This window comes from Diachasmimorpha longicaudata, chromosome 13, assembly GCF_034640455.1.
Source record: "Diachasmimorpha longicaudata isolate KC_UGA_2023 chromosome 13, iyDiaLong2, whole genome shotgun sequence".
In the NCBI taxonomy this organism is placed as follows: domain Eukaryota; kingdom Metazoa; phylum Arthropoda; class Insecta; order Hymenoptera; family Braconidae; genus Diachasmimorpha; species Diachasmimorpha longicaudata.
The window spans coordinates 5,789,944-5,812,029 of record NC_087237.1 but is presented as its reverse complement, the minus strand read 5'-3'; the positions used below and the strand labels follow the sequence as shown (position 1 = coordinate 5,812,029).

General features: G+C 41.2%; 6 protein-coding genes across 11 annotated transcripts; 2 read left to right on the top strand and 4 right to left on the bottom strand.

Annotated features, from left to right (window-relative positions):
• Positions 1 to 399: 399 nt before the first annotated feature.
• On the top strand, positions 400 to 9,893 carry LOC135168459 (glycerol-3-phosphate acyltransferase 1, mitochondrial). 3 transcript variants are annotated; one of them, XM_064132662.1, is made up of 7 exons: positions 400 to 559; positions 1,504 to 2,518; positions 3,880 to 3,998; positions 5,135 to 5,313; positions 6,735 to 6,890; positions 7,464 to 9,351; positions 9,455 to 9,893. In XM_064132662.1, exons 2-7 carry the CDS (start codon positions 2,457 to 2,459, stop codon positions 9,640 to 9,642), a joined length of 2,592 nt encoding a protein of 863 aa, XP_063988732.1. In that variant the 5' UTR covers positions 400 to 559; positions 1,504 to 2,456; the 3' UTR covers positions 9,643 to 9,893. The 3 variants fall into 3 exon arrangements, with proteins under 3 accessions (XP_063988732.1, XP_063988733.1, XP_063988734.1); XM_064132663.1 differs by lacking the exon at positions 1,504 to 2,518; XM_064132664.1 differs by lacking the exons at positions 400 to 559; positions 1,504 to 2,518; positions 3,880 to 3,998; positions 5,135 to 5,313 and adding an exon at positions 5,766 to 6,170.
• On the bottom strand, positions 8,436 to 12,650 carry LOC135168464 (tektin-3). 3 transcript variants are annotated; one of them, XM_064132676.1, is made up of 8 exons: positions 12,524 to 12,650; positions 12,426 to 12,453; positions 11,960 to 12,114; positions 11,231 to 11,715; positions 11,011 to 11,120; positions 10,807 to 10,955; positions 10,508 to 10,730; positions 8,436 to 10,421 (listed from the first exon to the last, which is right to left on the bottom strand). In XM_064132676.1, the coding sequence occupies exons 2-8, from the start codon at positions 12,450 to 12,452 to the stop codon at positions 10,056 to 10,058; spliced, it is 1,515 nt and encodes a 504-aa protein (XP_063988746.1). In that variant the 5' UTR covers position 12,453; positions 12,524 to 12,650; the 3' UTR covers positions 8,436 to 10,055. The 3 variants fall into 3 exon arrangements, with proteins under 3 accessions (XP_063988746.1, XP_063988744.1, XP_063988747.1); XM_064132674.1 differs by having other exon boundaries at positions 8,436 to 9,960; positions 10,037 to 10,421; positions 12,426 to 12,529; XM_064132677.1 differs by lacking the exon at positions 12,524 to 12,650 and having other exon boundaries at positions 12,394 to 12,475.
• On the top strand, positions 12,613 to 15,000 carry Vhaac45 (Vacuolar H[+] ATPase AC45 accessory subunit). Its single transcript, XM_064132680.1, has 3 exons — positions 12,613 to 12,995; positions 13,308 to 13,673; positions 13,768 to 15,000. The coding sequence occupies exons 1-3, from the start codon at positions 12,720 to 12,722 to the stop codon at positions 14,293 to 14,295; spliced, it is 1,170 nt and encodes a 389-aa protein (XP_063988750.1). The 5' UTR covers positions 12,613 to 12,719; the 3' UTR covers positions 14,296 to 15,000.
• Positions 14,847 to 17,501, bottom strand: LOC135168463 (heparanase-like). The gene is made up of 5 exons (XM_064132673.1): positions 17,310 to 17,501; positions 16,484 to 17,038; positions 15,894 to 16,253; positions 15,308 to 15,746; positions 14,847 to 15,189 (listed from the first exon to the last, which is right to left on the bottom strand). The coding sequence occupies exons 1-5, from the start codon at positions 17,371 to 17,373 to the stop codon at positions 15,027 to 15,029; spliced, it is 1,581 nt and encodes a 526-aa protein (XP_063988743.1). The 5' UTR covers positions 17,374 to 17,501; the 3' UTR covers positions 14,847 to 15,026.
• A 195-nt stretch (positions 17,502 to 17,696) lies between these two features.
• Positions 17,697 to 18,385, bottom strand: LOC135168472 (uncharacterized). Its single transcript, XM_064132687.1, has 2 exons — positions 18,261 to 18,385; positions 17,697 to 18,108 (listed from the first exon to the last, which is right to left on the bottom strand). Exons 1-2 carry the CDS (start codon positions 18,354 to 18,356, stop codon positions 17,761 to 17,763), a joined length of 444 nt encoding a protein of 147 aa, XP_063988757.1. The 5' UTR covers positions 18,357 to 18,385; the 3' UTR covers positions 17,697 to 17,760.
• On the bottom strand, positions 18,207 to 22,051 carry LOC135168456 (bromodomain-containing protein 8). Of its 2 annotated transcripts, none has more exons than XM_064132642.1 (3): positions 21,757 to 22,051; positions 18,878 to 21,675; positions 18,207 to 18,770 (listed from the first exon to the last, which is right to left on the bottom strand). In XM_064132642.1, the coding sequence occupies exons 1-3, from the start codon at positions 22,034 to 22,036 to the stop codon at positions 18,591 to 18,593; spliced, it is 3,258 nt and encodes a 1,085-aa protein (XP_063988712.1). In that variant the 5' UTR covers positions 22,037 to 22,051; the 3' UTR covers positions 18,207 to 18,590. The 2 variants fall into 2 exon arrangements, with proteins under 2 accessions (XP_063988712.1, XP_063988713.1); XM_064132643.1 differs by having other exon boundaries at positions 21,806 to 21,962.
• Between the last annotated feature and the right edge of the window lie 35 nt (positions 22,052 to 22,086).

The following is a 22,086-nucleotide window of genomic DNA, read 5'->3' as shown; positions in this document are numbered from 1 at the left end:
AGGTGACTGAATAAGTGATTCAGTTTTTATCGAGCGATATATTATGAGTCAACAATCCATCCTGTTAGTTGTAGATAACTTTAAAAAATGTTGTTTTTGCCAATTTCCTTTTCAACTTGAAAATGTTTTGCATAAACATTGAACAGTCTGACTTAATCACGTAATTCCGATGCAGGCACTTTTACTAATTATTTTAATTTTACTTATCAGTGATAAGGAAAAATCTCAGGATTGTCCCCTGAATGAATCAGTAAAGCGAAACAAATAATAAACAAAATGTGAGAATCACTTTTTCGCAATCAAATAACGCATGTTCTGTGAACAACAAAAGGATCAAAATCCTGTACCTGAAATTTCAATTTCCGTTGATAGAGGGCTTCGACCTTCGACTTCCGGTGTGCATCGAATCCAATAAATTCTCCTCCCCCTGCCGGCCCTGCCCATTCAGTGTAAAGGTACATCCAGGTGTGAGTCTCCGATTGAATATCATCACCACGTGTTTCCGATAACGTCATCGATGGCCACAAAGTTTTATCTCCCTTTTTATCTGATAAATTGAGTAAGTAAATCGTGCATCATCCAATTAATTTCCAATAAAAATCTGAGTTAGGTTATGTTATTGATCACGCCAACGATCTGACAGTCTGAAGATCACGAATTGCGACGCAAAAACTTGGGGAAAAAAAACATGAATGAGTTGAGATGAACGAACATAATTTACGATGTTGCACGGTTAGAGCTAGCAAATCAATCCAATTACAGGCCATTGGCATTCATCGCATTGTCCGGCAGTTTGTCGAGTACAATTCAAGAATCACATTGAAATAGCGTGCCCCTCTCTCCCATGTTCATTCAGTTTCAAGAATAAATTTAGAATTGACGACTGCATCTCTGGTTCCCGTTTCTCAGCTATGGGAAAATAATAACTCCCAATGACCTTGATAAATCGGAGAAAGAGATAATGTTTAAATATTATTGGATTGGCCCTTCGAAGGTATCCAGCTAGCCTTAGGTTTAGCAATGATCGTTGAGCAATTATTTTTTCATCATCTTTCTATTTTACGACGCTAGAACTTTTGGAATCATATGTTCATTGTCACGACCACGAGTTGTTAACTCTTGTTGATGTGTTCAGTTGTGTTGGTGAATGTTATTGTTGTTCATTTATTAAAATTAACGAAATGAGGATTTATTTTTCAACTGAATTGACTCCATATTTTTGCAAGCTTTCGAAATAATCAGTTTTTTTTACTCTCTTTATGCAATAATTTTTATTTTTGGAAATTTCTTATGTAGAGGGCAGCTCTATGAATCTATAATTGAATGAATTCCGATGAAAATTAAATTTAGAAAAATCTCAAATTCCAAAAAGTAAAAAAATTGCCATAAAATTTGAGTGATTAAATTAACACTTATTAATGAATAGAGATAGGGATGAACAATACTCATGTCTGTGATCAACAGTTTCATAATTATTTTTTATTTATTTTACTTTCCGCACAGCTGAGCCAGAAAAATTCCAAAAATTCAATTCCGCTCTCCCCCGTCGACGAGCCAAGAGTCCGCCTCAGCGACTTTCGCTGGTGTATTTGACCGGCAGAGAGCTTTTGTTCGCCTCGCCAAGAGGTTCCCAAGTCCAATTCCTCAGTCGCAACAACAAACATCGAACACCACAAACCTATCCAACGTGACAATGAACAATCGGGTTATCATATCGATGAGAAAAAAAAATACTTCAACCAATAAAAAATCATGGTTATTGTTGTCAAGTGATATTATTTGCATTTTGAGTTCACGGACATTTTGACGTGTGCATTGCACGTCGAGCAAGTGTGTGGGGCTTAATAATTGGTCTTGGTTGCACCGTTAAGAAACTCTCGGACGGAGTAATAATTGAAGGGGGAAGAAAGAAGCCTGGGGAAGCCAGAGGGATTGAAGAGTGAGGCAACGACCCCTCGGTGGCCTCTTGCCAATCATTGAAGGCCACAATCCCTCGTCGACCAGTAGAGAGACACTGATAAGGCCCCACGAGGGGTGACAAAATTGTGGTAGGAGAGTGTTCAACAAATCCCGACAAAATATTAAAGAGTGAAAAAAAAATATCTAATGGAAGGATTTTCATTGGTTCAGATGTGTGATCGAGACGAACATTTCTTGGAGTGAAAATATGCTGGGGGGTACAGTATCGAGTTCAGTTACGATCGGCTATTGACAGTACATTCAGTGATGTGAGACCTTTCGTCCTGATGATCGGAAGAATATTGTTATTTTGATATTTCTTCTGTCACGGATGACCGATCATTCATATTACCATTGGATTCAATGACCAGAGACGTCCGGAATGAATTTTAGAATGTTCATTTGATCGTCTTTGGGGACTTAATTTTATATTTAATTTGCGTGACATTGAATGAAGTGTTTCAATTGTTAGAAATTTTTAGAATTGCATTTGCAAAATGACTGGACTCATTGAGATATTCCTGTTCTGCGGTGTTCTGTACTACTTCTATAACACAAGGTATTATTTTACTTCTTCATTTGGAATTGAGACATTTACGTGCTAGTTTATTTAATATCGCAGGTTTCGTTTTCATATTTCCTTTGCATTACTACTGAATTGGATAAGTAGAGACATCCGATGTGAATCTAGAATTTTTATTTGATGGTTTTGAAGGGATTTAAATTGTTAGGGTTCTTTTATTATTGCATTGCAAAATAATGGAACTCGTGAACATAGGTCTGATCTACCGTGTTTTAAAGTACGGCGTGTGATCGTATTATTTTGTTTTTTTTAATGCAGAAACTTGCGGGCTGTTTAACTTGATATTACTCACGGCTCGTCTTCACCCGATACCGATTGATTTCCGTCGAAAAAAGGCGAATATTGACACGAACTATTGGTTATTGAATCAATAGCGTATTAATTTTTTTCCGAAATGTAAAACCGAGGAAATTCGACCCCTGAGTATATTTAACTCTTGATTCATACGCATTACATGGTTTTCAATGCTGTAATGACTTTTTAGTTCAGATGTATCACTTGTAAATTATATTTTCCGAAAAAAAAACATTTCGTTGCGAAATTTGAGGGTTTAAAAACATTCTCTGCTTGAGCATAAATTATACGAATTATTGTTACTTCCGGAAACTTTATGTTTCAACCTTGAATCGATTTATGGTGAGGTTTGAAATTGAAAAGTCGATTACGATGTTGTGAAAGCCACAACGATTGAAATTTTAAAGTTAAATTTCCAATCGCACCTGGCGAAAAAATATTAGAAGAAAATACAGACGATTAATCGAAGTTCAGAGCTCAGTCGAATTGATCTACCAATGGACGATAAAAAATTAGTCATGAATAAAGGAACAGCTTCGTTATTCTTACTGAATTATCAACGGAAAAGAAGTCATGAAAGACAATTGAGGTAACTGTGAGGTGGCATGGGCGACGATTAAGTGTAATCAGTCCTTAATTCGTTAAGAATGACAGCCAGTCTCGAGACGGTATCACGCCATACGTGTCTTGGAGCATGTGGACAACATGCTGGGTGCAAAGACTACAATTTTAGATAAAAATGAAACAAAGAGTTTGAACGATTGTTTATTTTTCTGTTGGGATCAGGGTCTATTCGAATTCTGATAATTCTTTTTTGGATCATTCACTTGTTTTCTGCTGCTCTTATTCGCGACGATTTATTTTGCAATATTTTAGACGTTGAGAAATGAATGATTGAACAAACAGTCGATGAGACATGAGTCATTTTTTTCGTCAATTGTTTGTGCTCGCGGGTTTTGTTTAGCTCTCTATGACACTGTTACCTTTGATCTTTGACCGCTCTGTTACATAATTTGATGTTTCATTATTTTATTGGATTTTAGAGGAAGTAACATGGTGGACGTCCTGTCTACTCGTCTTCAGGAAGTCTACGCCAAGTGGGAGACACGCACTGACGTACCGAGGGAGGCAGAGGAAAGTTTTTCGAGACTTTCGTTAGACGGTAATGATTTTGATGAATATTTTTTGGTGATTCAGGTCAGTGAGTTCAGAAAATGGGGTCTTGCTTTGTCAAAAAAATGATTTTTTTGTGAGGCCCTCTTTTGTAGAGAGAAATAAGAGGCACAAAAAGGCCCTCAATACCTTCGGCTATGATTATGCAGAGAAGTGACTGAATAATTCACATTAATAATCAAAATGCAGAAACAATGTAACACTTAATGTAGCTTCCAACACGTGATAAAAATATAAAAAACCGTGTGGGTATTTATCTCGTACATGAATAATGTCTTTGAATACGGAAGAGACTCTCTTTTGAGATAAACTCCTCCTGGAATTTCTTGTATCTCTATCAGATATGAATGTGTTGATGAAAAACTTTGATTTCAGTATCACAGTCCACTCAAAGTTCAATTTTTTTTTCTGACAACACTGGCACCATGGACTCACGTGTTCAAGCTACCGTAGTCAAATTCCAGTCAGATGGAATAATGAGGTCTAATTATTTTTAAAGTCCTGATCTACCTCGTAACATCTTCAAGCGAAGCGATGTACAATAATAATCGAAAAATTGAATTCTTCATTAATATTTTAAAATCTAAAAGAGATAGCAAATTTTTCTCAACGACTTTGAATGCTCAGTCACATTTCTAAAAATGTTGTTATCTCTCTTAGATTTTAAGATTATTCTCATACCCTGATTATTGTTAAAACAATCGAGTCTGACCTCAACCAGATTATTGATCTTATCCCATCACTTTCACAGGCTACGTAGAGATAAATGTCATATTAAAACCGAGGGAACTCACTGGAACATTTTATTGCATTTCTCTTAAATTATCTGTTAATTTTCGACCCACTTTATGGAAATGATCAGTAACTCAGCTCGTTCCACTTTTTGCAATAGAATATTCTTTCACTAGAACATGTCTGATACCAAAAATCGATAGGAATTATTTTTTTTGTGCGACTTATGTCCAGAAAATATTCAAATGTTTAATAAAAACAGAAAATTTGTTTGAAAGGTGCAATTTTATGGATTTTTCCCTGAAATCTGTTGAGACTTGTTTTGCCCCATGACTTTGCTGCTTGTGAACACAATATTCTTCCCTCAATTAATATTTTTCTCTTTCAAACTAGGCCTTCGGAGAGTTGGTACCCAAAGCCAAAGAAAGCGCCTCCAGATTCGTGAGCAGGCTCGTAAAATTCGAGCAAACTCCCTAATAAAAATAAAAGAGACTGAGTTACTTGTCCCAGCACCATCCAACGCCCCGACCATCTCTTTTAAATGCTGTACAACATGCACGCCCGGATCTCGAGTAAGTAGACCCAGCTATTCTTCAATTTTATGGGTACGTTTTTTAAGAAAAGGGGCGCGTTATCCTGCAGCGATGGTTTTTTCGATATTGCGGCTATCGATTGCTAAATTCTTGCAAGAATTTTTATTTTTATCCTAACTTCTAGTCTTTGAGGATTTTTTTTTCAATGAGAAACACTGTAAACATGGAACGATGAATCTCCTTCCAGAAGTGATTGATTATCTCAGGTGCATAGTAGACACACCTGGACACCGCGAAGCCCTAGCAATTCAGATCACTTGGTTTATTTACGTGGGTGACTTTCCACCGGTATCACCCAAATACTCCGGTGCCATTTCTTTTTCGTGACTTTTTCTAAAAATAAACTATCGTACGAGTCACCAACACATGTACACACGAACTAGCGCTCGTGAGTTCTCTTGGGGTCGGAGGGGGGAATGTTGTGTAATAATCATGCGTTGGGGCACATAATCGAGGACAAATTGTACTTAATTCGCCATTACCTCGGGGTTTTATCGTTTAACATTTATAACACAAATTCGAGGCAATTTGGATTCGTACGATTGTCGATAAAGTTTTTCGTCGTGGTGTCGTGCTAAAGTCCTTACATAATAAAGGAAAACGTGATCTTGAGAATTCGATTGGGATAACGATTTGAAGAGCATCGAGATTAACTGTTGAACTTTAATCGTCATAACGTGATGGATTGGAGGAAAATGATGGATCTGATGAAATGGACATATTGCGGAGATTTTTGATGTTTTATTAATGTGATTTTATTTGAAATGCATGACGCGAGCCAATGTTTTTTTCCAAAATGGATGAAAATTGTTGTGCCACGGGGGTACTTGGAAAGAGTGAGTGAAGGAGTATACATTATTAATGATGATTATATTTGTTATTCTTTTCAGAATGTAATAGGATAATATTTATGCAATTCGAATGCCTGATTATCTTCCAATATTTTATAGAACAATTTATTCTGCAAAGCATTTTTAAAATAATTTACTTAATTTAATTCATTTTATTTTGTTTCATTAAGTTAATGAAACAAAATAAAATTCAGTAGTGAAGTAGCAAAACCTTTTTCTCAACGTCGTATGCATTCAGAGGATTTAGACGATATTCTTTATTTAAAACAGGACTAGAAATTACTGCAATGAGGGATATTAATAGAAATTGCAGGATTGTATATGATTAACGAAAATGATCGCTTTGTTATTCTACTCGCATTATAGTTGAGACGCTTTCACTCACTTTCTCAAACTCTGTCAACGGCGATCGAAAATAAGTGACGAGTGCCCAAAAAAATTCTCCAAGAGTTACAATTTATTTTAATAATTAATGATAAAAATATTGAATGACTAATAATTCTACGGTTAGTGTATTAGAATTATCATTTAGTGTTCCATTTTTTTCAGGACTCATTCGCGAGCATTGCAGCCCAACAGCTGCAGTCCAGTGGGAGGAACCTCCTCCTGGTTGAGCCAGGCCCCTCTCTCGTCTCCAAAATCTTCAAACACCTCTCCTTTGTCTACAACGTGAAAAAGTTCGACTATCCCAGAGTCACGCATACTGTGAGTTCACGTTAGAGATCAGCAACTTTGACCAACTACATTGGTATCATTTATTATTAATGGGTAGCCAGCGAGTTCTGAGTGTAACCATATTACCCATGCCTCCAGCAATGGAGGCATCGATAATATCGATAAATATTCTCGAAAGCTGGGACGTTGGGAGTGCGTGCGATATTCGATAACCCTTTGACTAATTTTTTCCCAAGCTTATCTCCCTCACTAAAATTTCCGCTGATGAATTCCGACTTATAGCAGTTTCTTATCTCGACTTTTCAATGAATTGAGAGATGATTTCCGCGATGACAAGGGGAATTTCATATCCAATGGGGTGACCTGAACAATGAGTGATAATAACGTATCTGTTGGTGATGGCATGATGTTACATTATGCCTCTGCTTTCTAGAATAACAGAATATATTGACCTTAATCCAAATAACTTAAATTTTATTACTTGACGCTCGATTCAAGTTGCCCTTCTTCAAGTCAATTCACTACGATTTCTGGACAGACCTCTAGCTTTCCCGTGAGTTCCCAACTGAGCCCAATTGACCATCCCCATTTCTTCATCTCTAGGTTCTCAACGACGAAAGACTGAGAGACGCGATTCACCTGACAGCTGCGAAAGCCGTCGAGGAGGATGGGGTGCCCGAAAGAGAAGCCCTCCAAGACGCCGAGAGTCGTGCGAAGCAGATTCTGAAGATGATGGAGAGTTCAATGAGTGACATGCTCCTCAGAATAACTGCCTGGGTGCTGTACAAACTTCTCCCTTTCTTCATAAAATCCCTAGTTGTGCAGCAGTCACAGATCGAGATGCTGAAGAAGGCAGATCGCACTGGTGTACCACTCGTCATCGTTCCCCTCCACAGAAGCCACCTGGACTACATAGTCATCACCTTCTTCATGTTCGTCAACAATATCAGAAGCAGTCTCATAGCAGCTGGCGACAATCTCAGGATTCCCCTCTTTGGTAGAATTCTCAATGGCTTGGGTGCTTACTACATCAAGAGACGAATTGATCCAGTTCTTGGGAAGAAGGACATTCTTTATCGTGCTACACTTCAGACGTACGTCATGGAGAGCCTCCGAGCTGGTCATAATCTCGAGTTCTTCATCGAGGGAGGTAGAACGAGAACAGGCAAGCCATGTCTACCTAAGGCTGGTATTCTCAGTATAATTGTCGAGGCGTATCTCGATGGTACCATTGAGGACGCTCTGGTGGTGCCCGCGGCGGTCAACTATGAACGTTTGGTTGATGGGAATTTCATCAGGGAGCAGCTGGGACAGCCCAAGCAGATGGAGACCTTTGGCAACGCCATTCGAGCCATCTGGTCGACCATCAGAGGAAATTATGGAATTGTTAAGGTCAACATGTGTGAACCTTTCTCACTGAAAGAGATGGTCAGATTCATTGACATTCAGCTGGCGAAACAGGGGAGTGTTGCGAAACCTGTGGAGAAGCCACTCAAGAATACCATGTCCACTTCTTCGCTGTTCGGAACCGATGTCATGGATGATGAACACAAGCAGCTCGTTGAGTCTCTGGGGAGACATGTTGTTTATGATGCTGCAAACGCCAGTCCTATAATGTCAACAAATCTCGTGGCCTTCATTCTCCTGAATAAATACAGAGACGGCTGCACAATGGACGAGCTCGTTGACATCTTCAACTCCCTGAGGCAAGAGTTGGAAGCAGCAGGCAAAGATCTCGCTTTCTGTGGTGAAAGTTTAGACATAATAAATCACGCATTAACGATACTGGGCCCTGGACTAGTGAAGCAACAACGTCAGGAAGTGATGCGCAAGATGGTGGACCAGACGACGAGGAAAGAATTCGTGACAGCCATCACTCCCATATCTATTCTTCCAAATGTCGTGGAGCTCGCTTACTACAGCAATGGCGTCATCTGCCACTACGTTATGGATAGCATTGTTGTTTCAGCGCTGTACGCCACCCTGAAAACCGAGATCAATGACCCGAGGGCCATCGCAGAGAACGACTTAACAGTATTCCATAATAGTTTGAGTGAGAAGGCACGGGCTCTCTGTGATATCCTCAAGTACGAATTCATATTCACTCAGCCCTGTCAGGACCTCGAAGACACGATTGCCAATGCTATTCAGCGTCTCGTGCACTCTGGAATCATCAGAACTTGCGAGGAGAACCTCCTGGAAGAGGAGCAATGGAGTAGAAGATTTGCGAAGACCTTCGATGATAGCTCTGATGAGGAGGCTGCTGTGGTCTATGCCAGTAAGAAAATCAAGTACAAATTGAATTTGGAACCTGAGTCCTCGGGGAGGATGGAGTTCCTTCACACTGTGTTGAGGCCACTCATTGATACTTACACGTTCAGTGCCTTTACGTTGAGGAAAATTGTGGGACGATCGTTGACTGAAAGGGATTTGGTGCAGGAAATTTTTGTCGAGATTAAGACTAATCTTGATAGGGGTATTGTCAATTATGGTGAGTTTCGGAATATTTATTTTTGTAATGTATGGCTGAAAGGTTTTTTTCTTCACGAATATGAAAGTTAGGAATACTATCATGTGGCTTTTTTTTATTTCAGGGGAAAGTTTAAGTGTAGATACTATAAGGAACGCTGTGAAAACGTTTGAGAAGTGGAATGTGCTGGAGTGCCATCCACAGGAGAAAACCAAAATATATTACCTCAAAGATGAATACGACAATGATACGGCAGCTAATGCAGTCTTTGAGAGCATCGATACATTTAAATGGACCCGAACCATCAACTAAAGAGTCTGTTTAATATACTTTAAACCATGTAAATATATCATAATAGGTTTAAGAGTTATTCGAAATGTGAAGAACGTGCCAAATGAAACCTGTCCATTACGTTTTTATATGCGAAAAAAATATGGAAATTATTTTGAATATTCTGAGAGTTACAATTAAGGAATTTGTTAGGAGAATTCTGGATACAAATAAGTTTTGTTATGTATTCAATGGATCTAGTTTAATTCGGAGAGTAAAACGTTATTTCATTATTTTGAGGCTTGAATTGTTTCCTGTCATACTTGAGATTTCAGGAGTGCAATCAAACATTCGTAATTTCTGAAAAAAAATTCTAGAAAATTCTTGTTCATCGGAAATTCATTCAATATTGGAAATTTTTCATTTGGGTTTTTACCGGTGATGGAGCTCATCAGTCAGTATTTCACTGTTTTTGCTATCGGGTAACTTCGACGCATTCCCATGCACTTCTCTCGGTCGATGAATATCGAATCAGTCTTGGCATTCAGGTCAGTCTCGAGATTTGCCCGAGTGCGCAATAGCTGCTGATGCTGAGCCTCACACTCCTGTAATTTCGAGTGCAGCACGTCAATCAGGGATTTTATGGTCTCAGCCTCCTGGATAATTCTCTGATGAGCGTAATCACAGCAGAGTTCTGACTCTGGTCGATGATTCCTCGCCTCCAATCGTGTGTGGGCGACTTTCAGAGCTGCGGATTTGTCTGATATTCCCTTTTTTAATAGCTCCAGGTTCTTCTCAATGTCGAATAGATCTTTCTGAATCTGAAAAATAAAAAAATCCCGAGTTTGTGAGGTCAAGTGACTTTTGAATTTCTGATTTTCTGTCGAATAAATTGCCCGGTTGTTACGTTATGCAAGTGGCACTGGATTTTTTGCTTTGCCACTAGAGTCTCGGTGATCCTTCGCGATAGAGCGTTATTGGTGCAACTCCAGGATTCCCAGATTTTCTGGGCAACTGTGTTAGTTGTTGTGTCAATTTCCCCCAGCAGTTGTTGGGACGATTCTCGACATTTTTGGGACCTCTTTACCGTATCGTTAGAGGCTTGAGACCAGGACTCAGCGTCTGTTTCACTAGATACGCCGGAAATAATAACATTCCTTGAAATTATGAGAAACTGTTTTCCTGATTCATTAGACAACAAATTACCAATTCACGTATTTTTCGATGCCTCCATAGTACTGCAGTCCATTACTGAAATTATTCAACTGCTTGCACATTGTATCGATACCCAGAGCTGTCTTTTTATTACTTATGTCCAGCTCCAGCTCATTCTGAGTTGCTCTTCCCTCTGTCAACTAGAAATACTGAATGAATTATAATTTCTTTGGGAGATTTCACTCCCGGCTCTACCTGTTTCACAGTTTTATCTGCTAATTTCTCCAACGTCTTGAGACAATTACGACAATTCTCGATTTCTCTCAGGAGGGCTTGTTCTGGTTCGTCATGGACCAACTCATTTTCTGCAAGTGAAATTGATAAATATTTTTTTGAGTCATCAATTCAATTTTTATCGAGAAGAGTCGAAGACCCTTTTCATCTATGTCATCGTAATTAAGCAATCGTCATTGACCTTTTCGTGCTTCCCTGTGATACAGGCACTCCTGGGCGATATGAATAGGCCCCTCCAAGTCCTGAATCCCCTTCTGCAGGATCCTCTTGGACTCCTGCATTTTCCCGTTCTCAATAATAATCCTCTCTAGCTCCATGGCCAGCTCTCTCTCCCAGAAATTGATATCCGTAATCCTCTCCCCCAATTTTCTTCCCGCCTCGTCCTGCCCCGTCCTCACCTTCTCATCCGCCTCCCGCATGATCCTCACCGCGGAATTCCGCAGTTCATTCGAGTAGAAACGATTCGCGGTGACTTCATTCCCCAGATGTACCTGATTTTGACTCCACTCGCAGGGAGTGTACCTCGTGAAAAGAGCTGCACGAGCAGCATGACCAGGATTTCTCTCGAAGCCAGTCACTAGATTTGGAAATTTCAGGGGTTTCGTGGCCATCCCCTGGGGGGCATAGCAGGGATCCACGAACTTATTCGTCATTGGTTGCAAATGACTGGGGATTAATTAATGAAATGGAGTCTACCATGTGTTTTAATTAGTTTTAAGTACTTTTATCAAGTTTTTCTGGCCGAAAAAATGAATAAACTTTGTTTTTCTACACAGCCGGTTTTCTTGGCTTCAATTTCCTACTTTTTGAATGTTGTTTATCATTTTTTATCATCAAGAAGATGAGAAATTCGCTAGGAAATTTATAGATAAAGTGGGGTATACTTGATGTTTTGTAAAAGTATTCTTACAGGGGAGACAGTTCCACAGTCTCATATCCCAACGTCGGTCTCCAAGGATGAGGTCTCGGGGTTTTGTAGTGCTCTCCGACCCTCACAGGAGCTGGAAGGCCCGAAATTTTTTCCATGCAAGGAGATACATTGACTGAACTCCATGGCTGAAGTTGCTGAAAGCCAAGACCATCCACATATTGACATTTTTTTTATTGCATCATTTAACAACATGTACAACATGAACTTCATCACAGTTCTCAGCAATCTTTTTATTCATCACAAAGGTAGCTACTTTCTAATGCTTTGAACATGATCTATTGATCTATTTACAATCAATATCTTGATATTTAAGGTTATGTCAACAATTTGTTGTTAATTCTTTTACGAGAGTATAAATAAATGTATAACATCTACTATATATTGTGTCTCTTCTACAATAAATCCATATTCACATCAAAATTTCTCCTAGATGTTGGAAACTCACGGTATACATCACAGTTGACGTCTCCATCCTAAAAAATTCTTGATAAAAGTCTCAAAAAATGCAGAACTAATTATTGAACGATGAAAAAATAAACCCACCTGAACACAACCCCATTTGAAAACCGGAAATTTCGTCTGCCCTCAAAAGAAGTGGGAGAGTCACGTGACTCGTCATATGACAGACGGGGCTGGTCAGGCGCGTGAGGAACTCGGCTGATGGGCTGATCCCCCGAAGACCGTGTATCTGTCGATCGTTCATAAATTCAGGGAAATTTTACCAAAAAAATATCAGAAAATGAGGAGCCCACAGTTTTTCATAACCTGGGTGTTTGTGTTCTCTATAAGTGCACCGATTTTGTCGACTCTCGGTGGTGATGCAGTGCCTGTACTCATTTGGGGTGGAGATGCTCCTGCATCAGACTTGAGTCCAGTGAATCCATTTCGTAATACTTCACAGGAAGATTTTGAGAAAATTGTTACCAGAAAAGTGGGTGATGCTCATGCTCCCGCACCTGTTCTCGTTTTCATGAGGGATAATTTATGTGTCGAGGACTTTGTGCAGCACAAAAAGGTTAGATTTCCACATTCGATTATTCTTCGATACGTCAGGGAAACTTTAGAGTGTCAAAATCTACAATTCGGAATATTCTGTTGCACTAGAGATTGGGAAGGCTGAGAGTCAGTGGTGTCCAAGGGGAGAAATGTGGACGATTTTGTTCAATATATAATAATTATTTATTTATTCTTTAGTCCTCAGTCTTACGATTTTTACAAATGTTCCTTCATGATGGAACTAAACTGACCTCCTCCAATGATTCCATCAAAAATGAATTCGTACACAATTTAATTCTCATATTTCCGATTGTGGAAAATCGTTTCCCAGGATCTAATGCAGCTGAAGAAGGGAGGTTCCCTGCAGTACATCCCAGCAGTTCAATCCCCTCTGTCAGTCTTCGAGAACCTCGCCTCGTACAATAAATCTGTCGAGGAAGAATTCGACACCGTTTCTGATGGACAATTGATCATCACGAAAGCCACTGACCTCGACTCGGTCTTCGAGACCTTCAACATGATCAAAGAGTCGAGCCCGAACCTGATCGCAGCTCTGACAGGACGTTCCTGCAGTTACAGTCGATCTGACCGTGTCAGGAGGGCTGTTGAGGTTAAGAGTGGCAATGAAACTGAGTTCATCATCGCGAGGAATGAGTCTAGACTGCTGGCACGCGCCGATGAGGCCTTATTTCGAAAGGTAAGAGGAGATAAAAAAAAACACAACTTAATCCTTGTTTAGTTTAGTAGTTTAGTAATTCCTGAACAATGAGCCAATACATTTTCAATCCCAGGGCGAAGATGAAAAGGTAATTACCCTGAGTCGTCCCACAACAGTAGAAACGACTGGGAACAACTCCAAGGGAGAGCCAGTCCTCATAAACGCAATTTTCCAAGACGAATCGGTGCAAACAAATCTGATATTCCAATTGAACGAGAAAGTCGCTGGTTACTGGTATATGACTAAAATCGAATATGTCCATGAGAACAAGTCGACCACTATCTTGCAATCCAAAACCGAAATGGTCTTCCCCAAGGGATTCTCCTTCCACTGCAGCCCCACAATTCACTTTATCAACAAAACCGAGAAGATGTCCCTGAATTTCACAAATCTACAAATTCAAATGGACGTCAGTAATTTCACCGAAGACTCATACGACTGCGTTGGATTCACCTCAATCCCCATCTGGTCAGGAATATTCGTGACCTTCATCCTGGCTATGATAATGATCTGGGGAATATCCATGATCCTGGACATTCGCACCATGGATAGATTCGATGATTCAAAGGGCAAGACCATTACTGTATCAGCCCAAGAGTGAGGTAGTTTATTTAACGACTAAACTTGTTCATAAAGAATATATAATTTTCATGTAAATATACACATAAGTCTTGTATATTTCGAGGCATGTTGATTGTTCTCAGTATTTATCATAAAAAAACAATACTTACAGTTAGTCATTCCTTCGGTGTGATTTTTATTTAAGGATGAATATTACACGAAAGATATTTCAATGAAAAGTCGAGTAAATTCGAGGGAAAATTCTATTGACATTTTATTCGAAAATTATGAAACGCTGTGCACATCTTCATTGCATTATTTTTAATAGGATTTTCTCATTTTTCTACTTTACTTTTCTTCTCTACTGGAAACAAAAAATTTAAAAATTAAAGAAAATATTTTACAATTTTTATTACGAAATCGAATTTTCAAGCGAATTTGCAAGATGTGGAAAACGAACGCACATTCATTCCATTTTGAGTTTTTTTTTCTCGAAATTTAAGGTTTTCCTTTCGCTCAACGTATCCACGAGAGCTGTAATACTTATGCCCGATGGAGTAATTGTCAGTTGTAAACAGGTTAAGAGATAGGTGAAGAGTCGTACGTAACTTTAAGTGTATTACAAATCGACGAGAGAATTACAATATTAATTAGGATTGAGATGCGCCTCGTCTGTCTGGTAACTAGGAATTTCATCACGATTATGGAGAGATGTCATTGAAAATAAACGTGTTACTGAAATTAATAGATTGATAGGTTTTCTTAATATTATTATGGCATACACGCACGTATATCTGCACCATGGGTGACAATGAATGCCATCGAAAGGGGAGGAAGAGTTATTATCTGCGTGGGATCTATTATCACTGGCGTGAAGGGGGGGAGAGACCCATCGGGCTTCAACTTCAGGACGTCTCCGTTCAGTCTTATTTCCCTGTAAAAAAATATAGATTGTTATGAGCTCTCGCACTGAGAACAAAATTTCCAGAGAAATTTTCTAAACTAAATTCTCAAAGTTGTCTGGCCCCAATAAAATTCCAAAAATCATTCACCTGGACTTTAAGAAGTCTCCGGTAAGAATATACAGCAGTATTTTGGCATTTTTCTTCATCCAGCTTCCTTGGATGAAGATTTGAGCTCTGTGAACATCCAAATTGACTCCATAAACCGTAACAGCAGGTACTCCACTGATAAGAGAGCTCTCAGAGGTGCAGTGTGCGTAGAACCTCAAGGTACCGTTGTTGTTGGCGCTCTCCAGGTGCAGAACCTTGTCCGAGACTAAGGTCTTGAAGAGCACACTGATCCACCAATCTGGGTTAGGGACGAGATCATGCGCCACCATGGCGTAATCACCCCCGAAGAGGGATTGTCGAACTACCACGTTTACTCCTGCACTAGCTGAGTAGCCGAGTTTATCCAGCCACAAAAATCCTGCTACGTATCTGTCAGATAACTCAGGAGCACCTCCTCCATAGGCAGAACTCGTTTCTGCTGAAAAAATCGTTGAGGAAATGTCGTAGAAAAATGGAATTTATGAAAAATTGTCCATCACAATCATCCAAAAGCTTAGAATTTTATCACGAATTAGATAGAGTGAAATATTTTCAATGAATTATCACATTTGTCGGGAGAACTTACACAGCCACATTTTGACATTCCTCCCTGAGCTGTTAATACCCCGCTGGAAAGAATTGATCTCAGCAGGAAGGCGATTGAACACCGCTGGACTGATGAAGTCCATAACTTTAGCTTCACGACCATTTAGGTAATACTGATGCCAGGTAGCAAAATCCACACTTTGTCCGTCATTTTCTAGAAACTCCGTGGCATAATGTACCCCTTTATCATCGGGGTCACCGATGTGATTCGCTTCTGGTCCTACTAGGATGCTAGACTCATACCCCAGAGTGTTTAGGAGCGTTCTCAGGTGGATGTAATCCTTTCCGAGTTGTGCCGCAGGCACCCCACGACCAAAAACAAAGTTGAAGGAGTTTGGTTCTGGATGGAGAAGGTGAATAACTGTGAGGGTCTTATCTCGTTAATCTGGCTGTTCACGGAAAAGCCAATAAATTCAATACCCATCTGATGCTGATTTTAGTTTATGAAGTTTTAAACGTATCAATTATTTAATTATTTTATACGAGAATTTGTTCTGGGCTTTTTTGGTTTTTCCAAAGTTGCCTTTAAAACTAGAAATTTTAATCAATAATGTTGTCAAATATCTTTACCATTCCCAAGTTGCCAATCTATTTCCATCTCCTGTCCCTTCGAAAAAGTTATAATTTTCCTAGCATTTGAGTCATGCCATTGATTATCAGGAGTTCTAATCAACACATTCAGATCGAACAGCATCCGCAATCCTGCTTTTCTCGTGAAATCATAAATCGACAAGTAATCAGTGTCAGTCAGTGTGAAATTACTAATGTCCCCACCGTCAACTGGACTTCTCCTGGCCACCGAATCCCCAAGGACAGTTTCATTGAAGAGGAGACAGTCCGCCGAGGTTCCTCCGATCCTGACGAAGGCGGGGCTCAGGTGTCGAGCCAAATTGACGAATCTCTCGTCGTGGATCGGGAAATTCTTCATGTCCCGCAGAAGCGAGGAGTCAAGCCCGAAAGAGAGGAACCTCGGGGAGGTCCTGTGGACCACTTCTCTGGAGGAATCCAGGAGGATGACATAGCTCTTACCCGGACGGTGGAAACTCACGTTCCAGACGGACATGACGAAGAGGGCCATGAAGAAGCCAATAACTATTGATGTGCATATCGATTTGCAGATGTTGCCTGGAAGAATATGGACGAGGGATTGGTAGGTTTGAAGGACTTTGATGATTTTATTTGGTGAAAAGGGGGTCTTGCCCCCTGCTAAGTAAAAAAATCCAACAATTCCAGTATAAATATCATTGTCCGTCCTGTGACGTCGTAGTTCATCTCCTCAAAATTGCCGGCGCATATACCGCCGGGAAGCTCTGACGTTTGTCCAACACTCCAGAAAATAATGTGCGCCATAAACGGCTGCAATTTCAAGAAAATGAACCGGATTATTTTATCTCACCGTTGGATTTCTCCATATTTTGGTAGTGACTCCTCGGCCAAAAGCTCGTCTCGAAGTACGACATGATTCTGACTGTTAAAATACACAATGTGTCAGTCTCAAGGATGATGATTGCTCTTGCTCTTCTCCGGTGCACACATTGGCGTAGAATGGGCTGAGGGAGGAGAGCAGTCGTCGTCCAGACACCCAAAATCGACGGTGGCGCCTCTCACCGTCAGGGTCATTACTAACATTCACGTGGGTCGCCCGACCCACGAGATCATGTGGATTCAAAATACCTTTCTACACTACTATCGCAAGACAACAGTAGTCAGCTCACTGATCTCTATACATTAACTTCCAATTGGAAATACTTTGTAAATAAAAATTTAGAAATCACATGAGAAGAAAAAAATAACTCATGAATTCATTTCACTGATTTAATTATTATGATTCATTGGTCGACATCGAATCATTTGCGTTGGAACTTGAGTCGGAATTTCTTCAGAGGATAGGTCATAGCGATTTTCGCTCGAACAGGAATACTGGATCTTGAGGATTTGGAATTCGTAGGGATGTCCCCAGGGTTTCCTGTTCGCCGCTTTCTCCTCCGTCGTCCACTCCTCGTCGATGACAATTTGCCACTGGAGCTGGAGGATTGAGGGATTCGCGATCGACTACTGAACTTTTGATTTCGATACGAAAGAGAGTGTCTTCTTTTCCGTTTTTTTAATTTGGTATTGGATTCTATGGAGCTCAACTCATCCTCAGCCCAGAAGTGCTGATCTCCCTCGTCACGTATTTTCAATTGGGAGAAAACCTTGCAATCAAATAATTGCAAACCTGATTAAACTAATCTAAATTCAGTCAAAAAATACAATGTCAGTAAAAATAATTGAATCGTAGTTGACAGGGAAATTGATTACTTCTATGAAATAATTTTTATTGAATAGACTCAACGAGAAATCTCACAGAATATTCCGAGGGACTCCTCTGTCCCTGAGTAGAAATACAATTTCCCTCCTCCTCGGCAAATAATCCCTGCGAATCTCCCCAGTCACAGTTCATCGTCAAATCTCCTCAATAAATAGCTCTTTTTACAACTTAACTGTATTTTTATACAAAAAAGAACCGAAAACTTGATAATTTTATGGTTATTTTTACAACCAAATGCGTCACTCAGTGCCCGCCATATTCAAATAAAAAAAAAACAATAGAAAATAATGGAGAGGCGAGTTGTCTCGTCACCTGGATGAATCGAATGAATCTGTACAAGGAACTGGGAGTTTAAACTTTCTCAATCTAATCGTTTTCCGATTTTCTTCGCTTCTTCATTCTCGGACTCTCGGTTTCGAGAGGACTCGGAGTAATTAGGCTTCGTTTGCGTTTTAGGATACTGCTGTCACTGCTCTCACAACTGCTGTTCGTGGCAGTTCTAGTCTCTCGTCTGAAGGCTCCTTCGCCCGTTGCTTCGACCAGAATCTGCAAGAGGAAAGTTCAATCCATCCATGCATCTCTCACCAATAATTCCCATGTTCCCCAAAACAGCCTAAAAATCTCCGAAATAAAGATAAAAATCTCAAATTTACCTGCATGCTCTGAAGACACTCCTCCTGCATTGAAACCGCCATCTTATAAACAAAGCTATCCGACTTATTATACATAATAGCATTCTGGAACATGAGCATAACATCCCTCTGAAACTGCATATTGGTCCTAAGGGTACCATTGTCGATATTCTTCTTAATAGTCGACAGATCCATGGGCCTGAATACCACCGAGTGATACCCAGGCGCCTGATCCTCAGTGATAGGCCTCAGGAACAACGAAGCATACTTGTGAGTGGCCAAACGACTGTAATGCAGGAGTATCGACTTCTTCCAAATCTTGTACTCAGCAGTATCACTGGTCTCAGTCTCAGGTTCACTGTCAACAACGACATTCTGCTTCTTGGAGTACGTTTTCATTGCTCGGCCAGCCGGAAGTTTGGCCAGTGAGGACTCTTCCTCGTCGACGTCTGTATCATCAGCAGCACTGATCTCCTCCTTCTTGATCTCGTCCTCACCCTTCGACTCTTTCTCAGGTTTCTCGTCAGTCTCTGGCTTGTCTGACTTCTCCATGGGCTCGTCCTTCACAGAATTACCAGCCTCTGTCTTCTCCTCCTCCTCCTGTCGCTCGATCTTCACCTCCACTTTCGGGTCCTTCTTCTCCTCTTCCTCTTCTTCTTCATGTTCCGCCTCTGCCTCGTCCTCCTCCTCCTTCCCTCGTTTATCCAGAGGGAGCTCTTCAAGCTCACTCGGCAGCACTGGGGCCTCCAGCTCCTCATCCACTTCGGTCTTGGGGGATTGTTCCTCAGGTCCCTTCGATTCTTCCTCCTTCACATCTATTTTCTCCTTTGGGATCACAGGGGATTTGGAGGCCTCCCGAGGCTCTTTGGATTCCTCAGTCTCCTTCGATTCTTCAGCATCAGGAGTCGTTTCATTTTGACCAGCTCCATTGACATCTGGGGGATTTTGCACCGGCTCCTGATCCTCAGACTTCTCAGACTTGTCATCAGTTTTCTCCTCCTGGCTTTCCTCAACTGCATCAGACTTCTCTTCAGATTCCTGAGGGGCTTCCTCCTTAACCGCAGATTTCTCCACTTCTTCGTTTTCAGGTTCCTTTGAAGGCTCTTCACTGTCTTCAATCGGGTCCACCTTCTCCTCAGATTCGTCACACTTATCTTTCTCCTCCTTCTCCTCTTTTTCCTCCTTTTCCTCCCCTGCCTTATCCTCCCTTTGGTCCCCTGTTTTATCGTCTTCAGGTTTGCTGCTCTCCTCAGGCTCCCCCTTTGGCTCCTCAGCACTCTTCTCCTCTCCCTCTTCATTTTTCTTATCATCCTCCTCCACCTTTTCTTCTTTCTCTCCCTCTCCCTCGGGATCTGCCACCGGAGACTTCTCCTCATCTTTATTCCCATCCTGACCTTCCTCAGACTCACTATTTCCTTTATTCTCCTCCACCTTCTCCTCAGCCTCCTCGACTTTTTCCTCTTTTTCTTCCCCTTTGTCAATCTCCTCCTCCACCTCCATACTCTCCTCCTCAGTCTTTCCCTCTCCCTCAGCCACTTTCTCTTCCTCAACAGCTGTTCCAATGATCTCAGCAATGCTGGAACTGTTCTGGTCAATCTCCCCAACCTCCTCACCCGGAGGGGAGCTAGAAGACACCGTCAACTCCACATCCCTCCCAGTTTTACTCTCCTCCACAGGAGCAGAAATTGTCTCTATAATTCCAGCTCCATCCCCAGGACTCTTCGTGATCTCCTCCTTAATCAGCTCCTCAATGTCCCCGATGATCTCATTGATCTCGTCCTTATCTATCACCTCCGGGAGCTTATCTTTACCAATGACTTCATCAATGTTATCGATGATCTGAACCATGTTCTCCTCCGCTGGACTTGGTGTTGGAATTGGACTCGCTACATGATTCGTGAGCTTTGTTCTTCCAGAGTCTGTTAACGAAGTCTGATTAGTTATGCTCCCCCTAGGAAGATTGGAAGGTAATTCCAGAAGCATGGAAAGTGTGGGGGCCCCAGCAGAGGGTCGTTCCGATACTGATGGTGCCAGGGTCGATGTGATGAAGTGATGGAGCTGGGTGGCAGATGTTGTAGACATCTGGGGAGCTGGATTTTTTGGATTTCCCCCCAACAGGCTTGCAATTGTCGGGGATGTGGTTTGGGCTGTTGAAGGAGGATTCTGGATCTGTGTGGTGGGACTAGGGGACTTCAATAGGCTCGTCAGCAGGGGGGAACGTCCACCTCGGTTCTTTCGGTCCTCCTCTGTCTCTGGCTGGAGCTCCTGGAGCTCTGGCACGTCTGATGGCGCCTCCAGGCTCTTTCTGGAGGTGCTCTGAGCAGAAACCTCACTTTTTTGCTGACGTTTTGCCAGCCAGTCTGTATGTGCTTTTGCTTTTTGCTCTGCTTCTCTCTCCTCCTGCTCAATCGCCTGCCACATTTTCTGGAGTTTTTCATCTGAAATATTACCTGATCGGAGGAGATTCACTTCGTGCTTCAACTGCTGATACTCGTCCCTCTGGAAAGCTAAGATCTGACCCAGTTCTGTTATTCTCTCCTGCGTCAGCCGGCGAACTATCGACTCGCCCGTTGTCTCGCCACTCTCTCTTTTCTTTCGCTTTGGCGTGTCTGCGTTCTCCAGAAGAATCGCGTACTGAATTGCACAGGACTTCTGGGAGAACCAATCTGGCGGCCGCAGAGCCTCCTTCTCGGCGAACGGGCGCAGGGACCTGGACACTGATATCCAATTCTGGTCACCGGATTTTAGAACACTTGACGCCAGGCACAGCTGTTCTCGTGTGCTCCACGTATCGCAGGACTCTCGTTTTAATTTCAATCCTGGAAGGCCAAGTTTTATTTGAGATTAGTTGGGACTGGGAGGGAGGAGATAGTAAGTGAGGTTATAACGTGAAGGTTAACCTCGCAAGGGCGGGTTTGGGGCCTGGAACTTGATTTTTTGGTTACTCACTGTCTTGGACTGATGCCATTGTTGGAAGGATAGTCCCGATTTTTTTCGGTTATCAGCGGCTTGGTGGGCTTTTTCACGACGATTCTTTGTTAGGTTGATGGCGGTGGAATACAAACAAAACATTGCCACTGGACAAATAAAAAATGGCAGAAAAAGCCGGTAAGGTGGGAATTTAGGAGTCTGTGAAATCATGTTTATGTGCCATTCGTCGGTATGAACGTCTTTCCTCATTTCAACATTATGTTGTGTTCTCACTGACCGACGAATGTTACAGGCTTTCA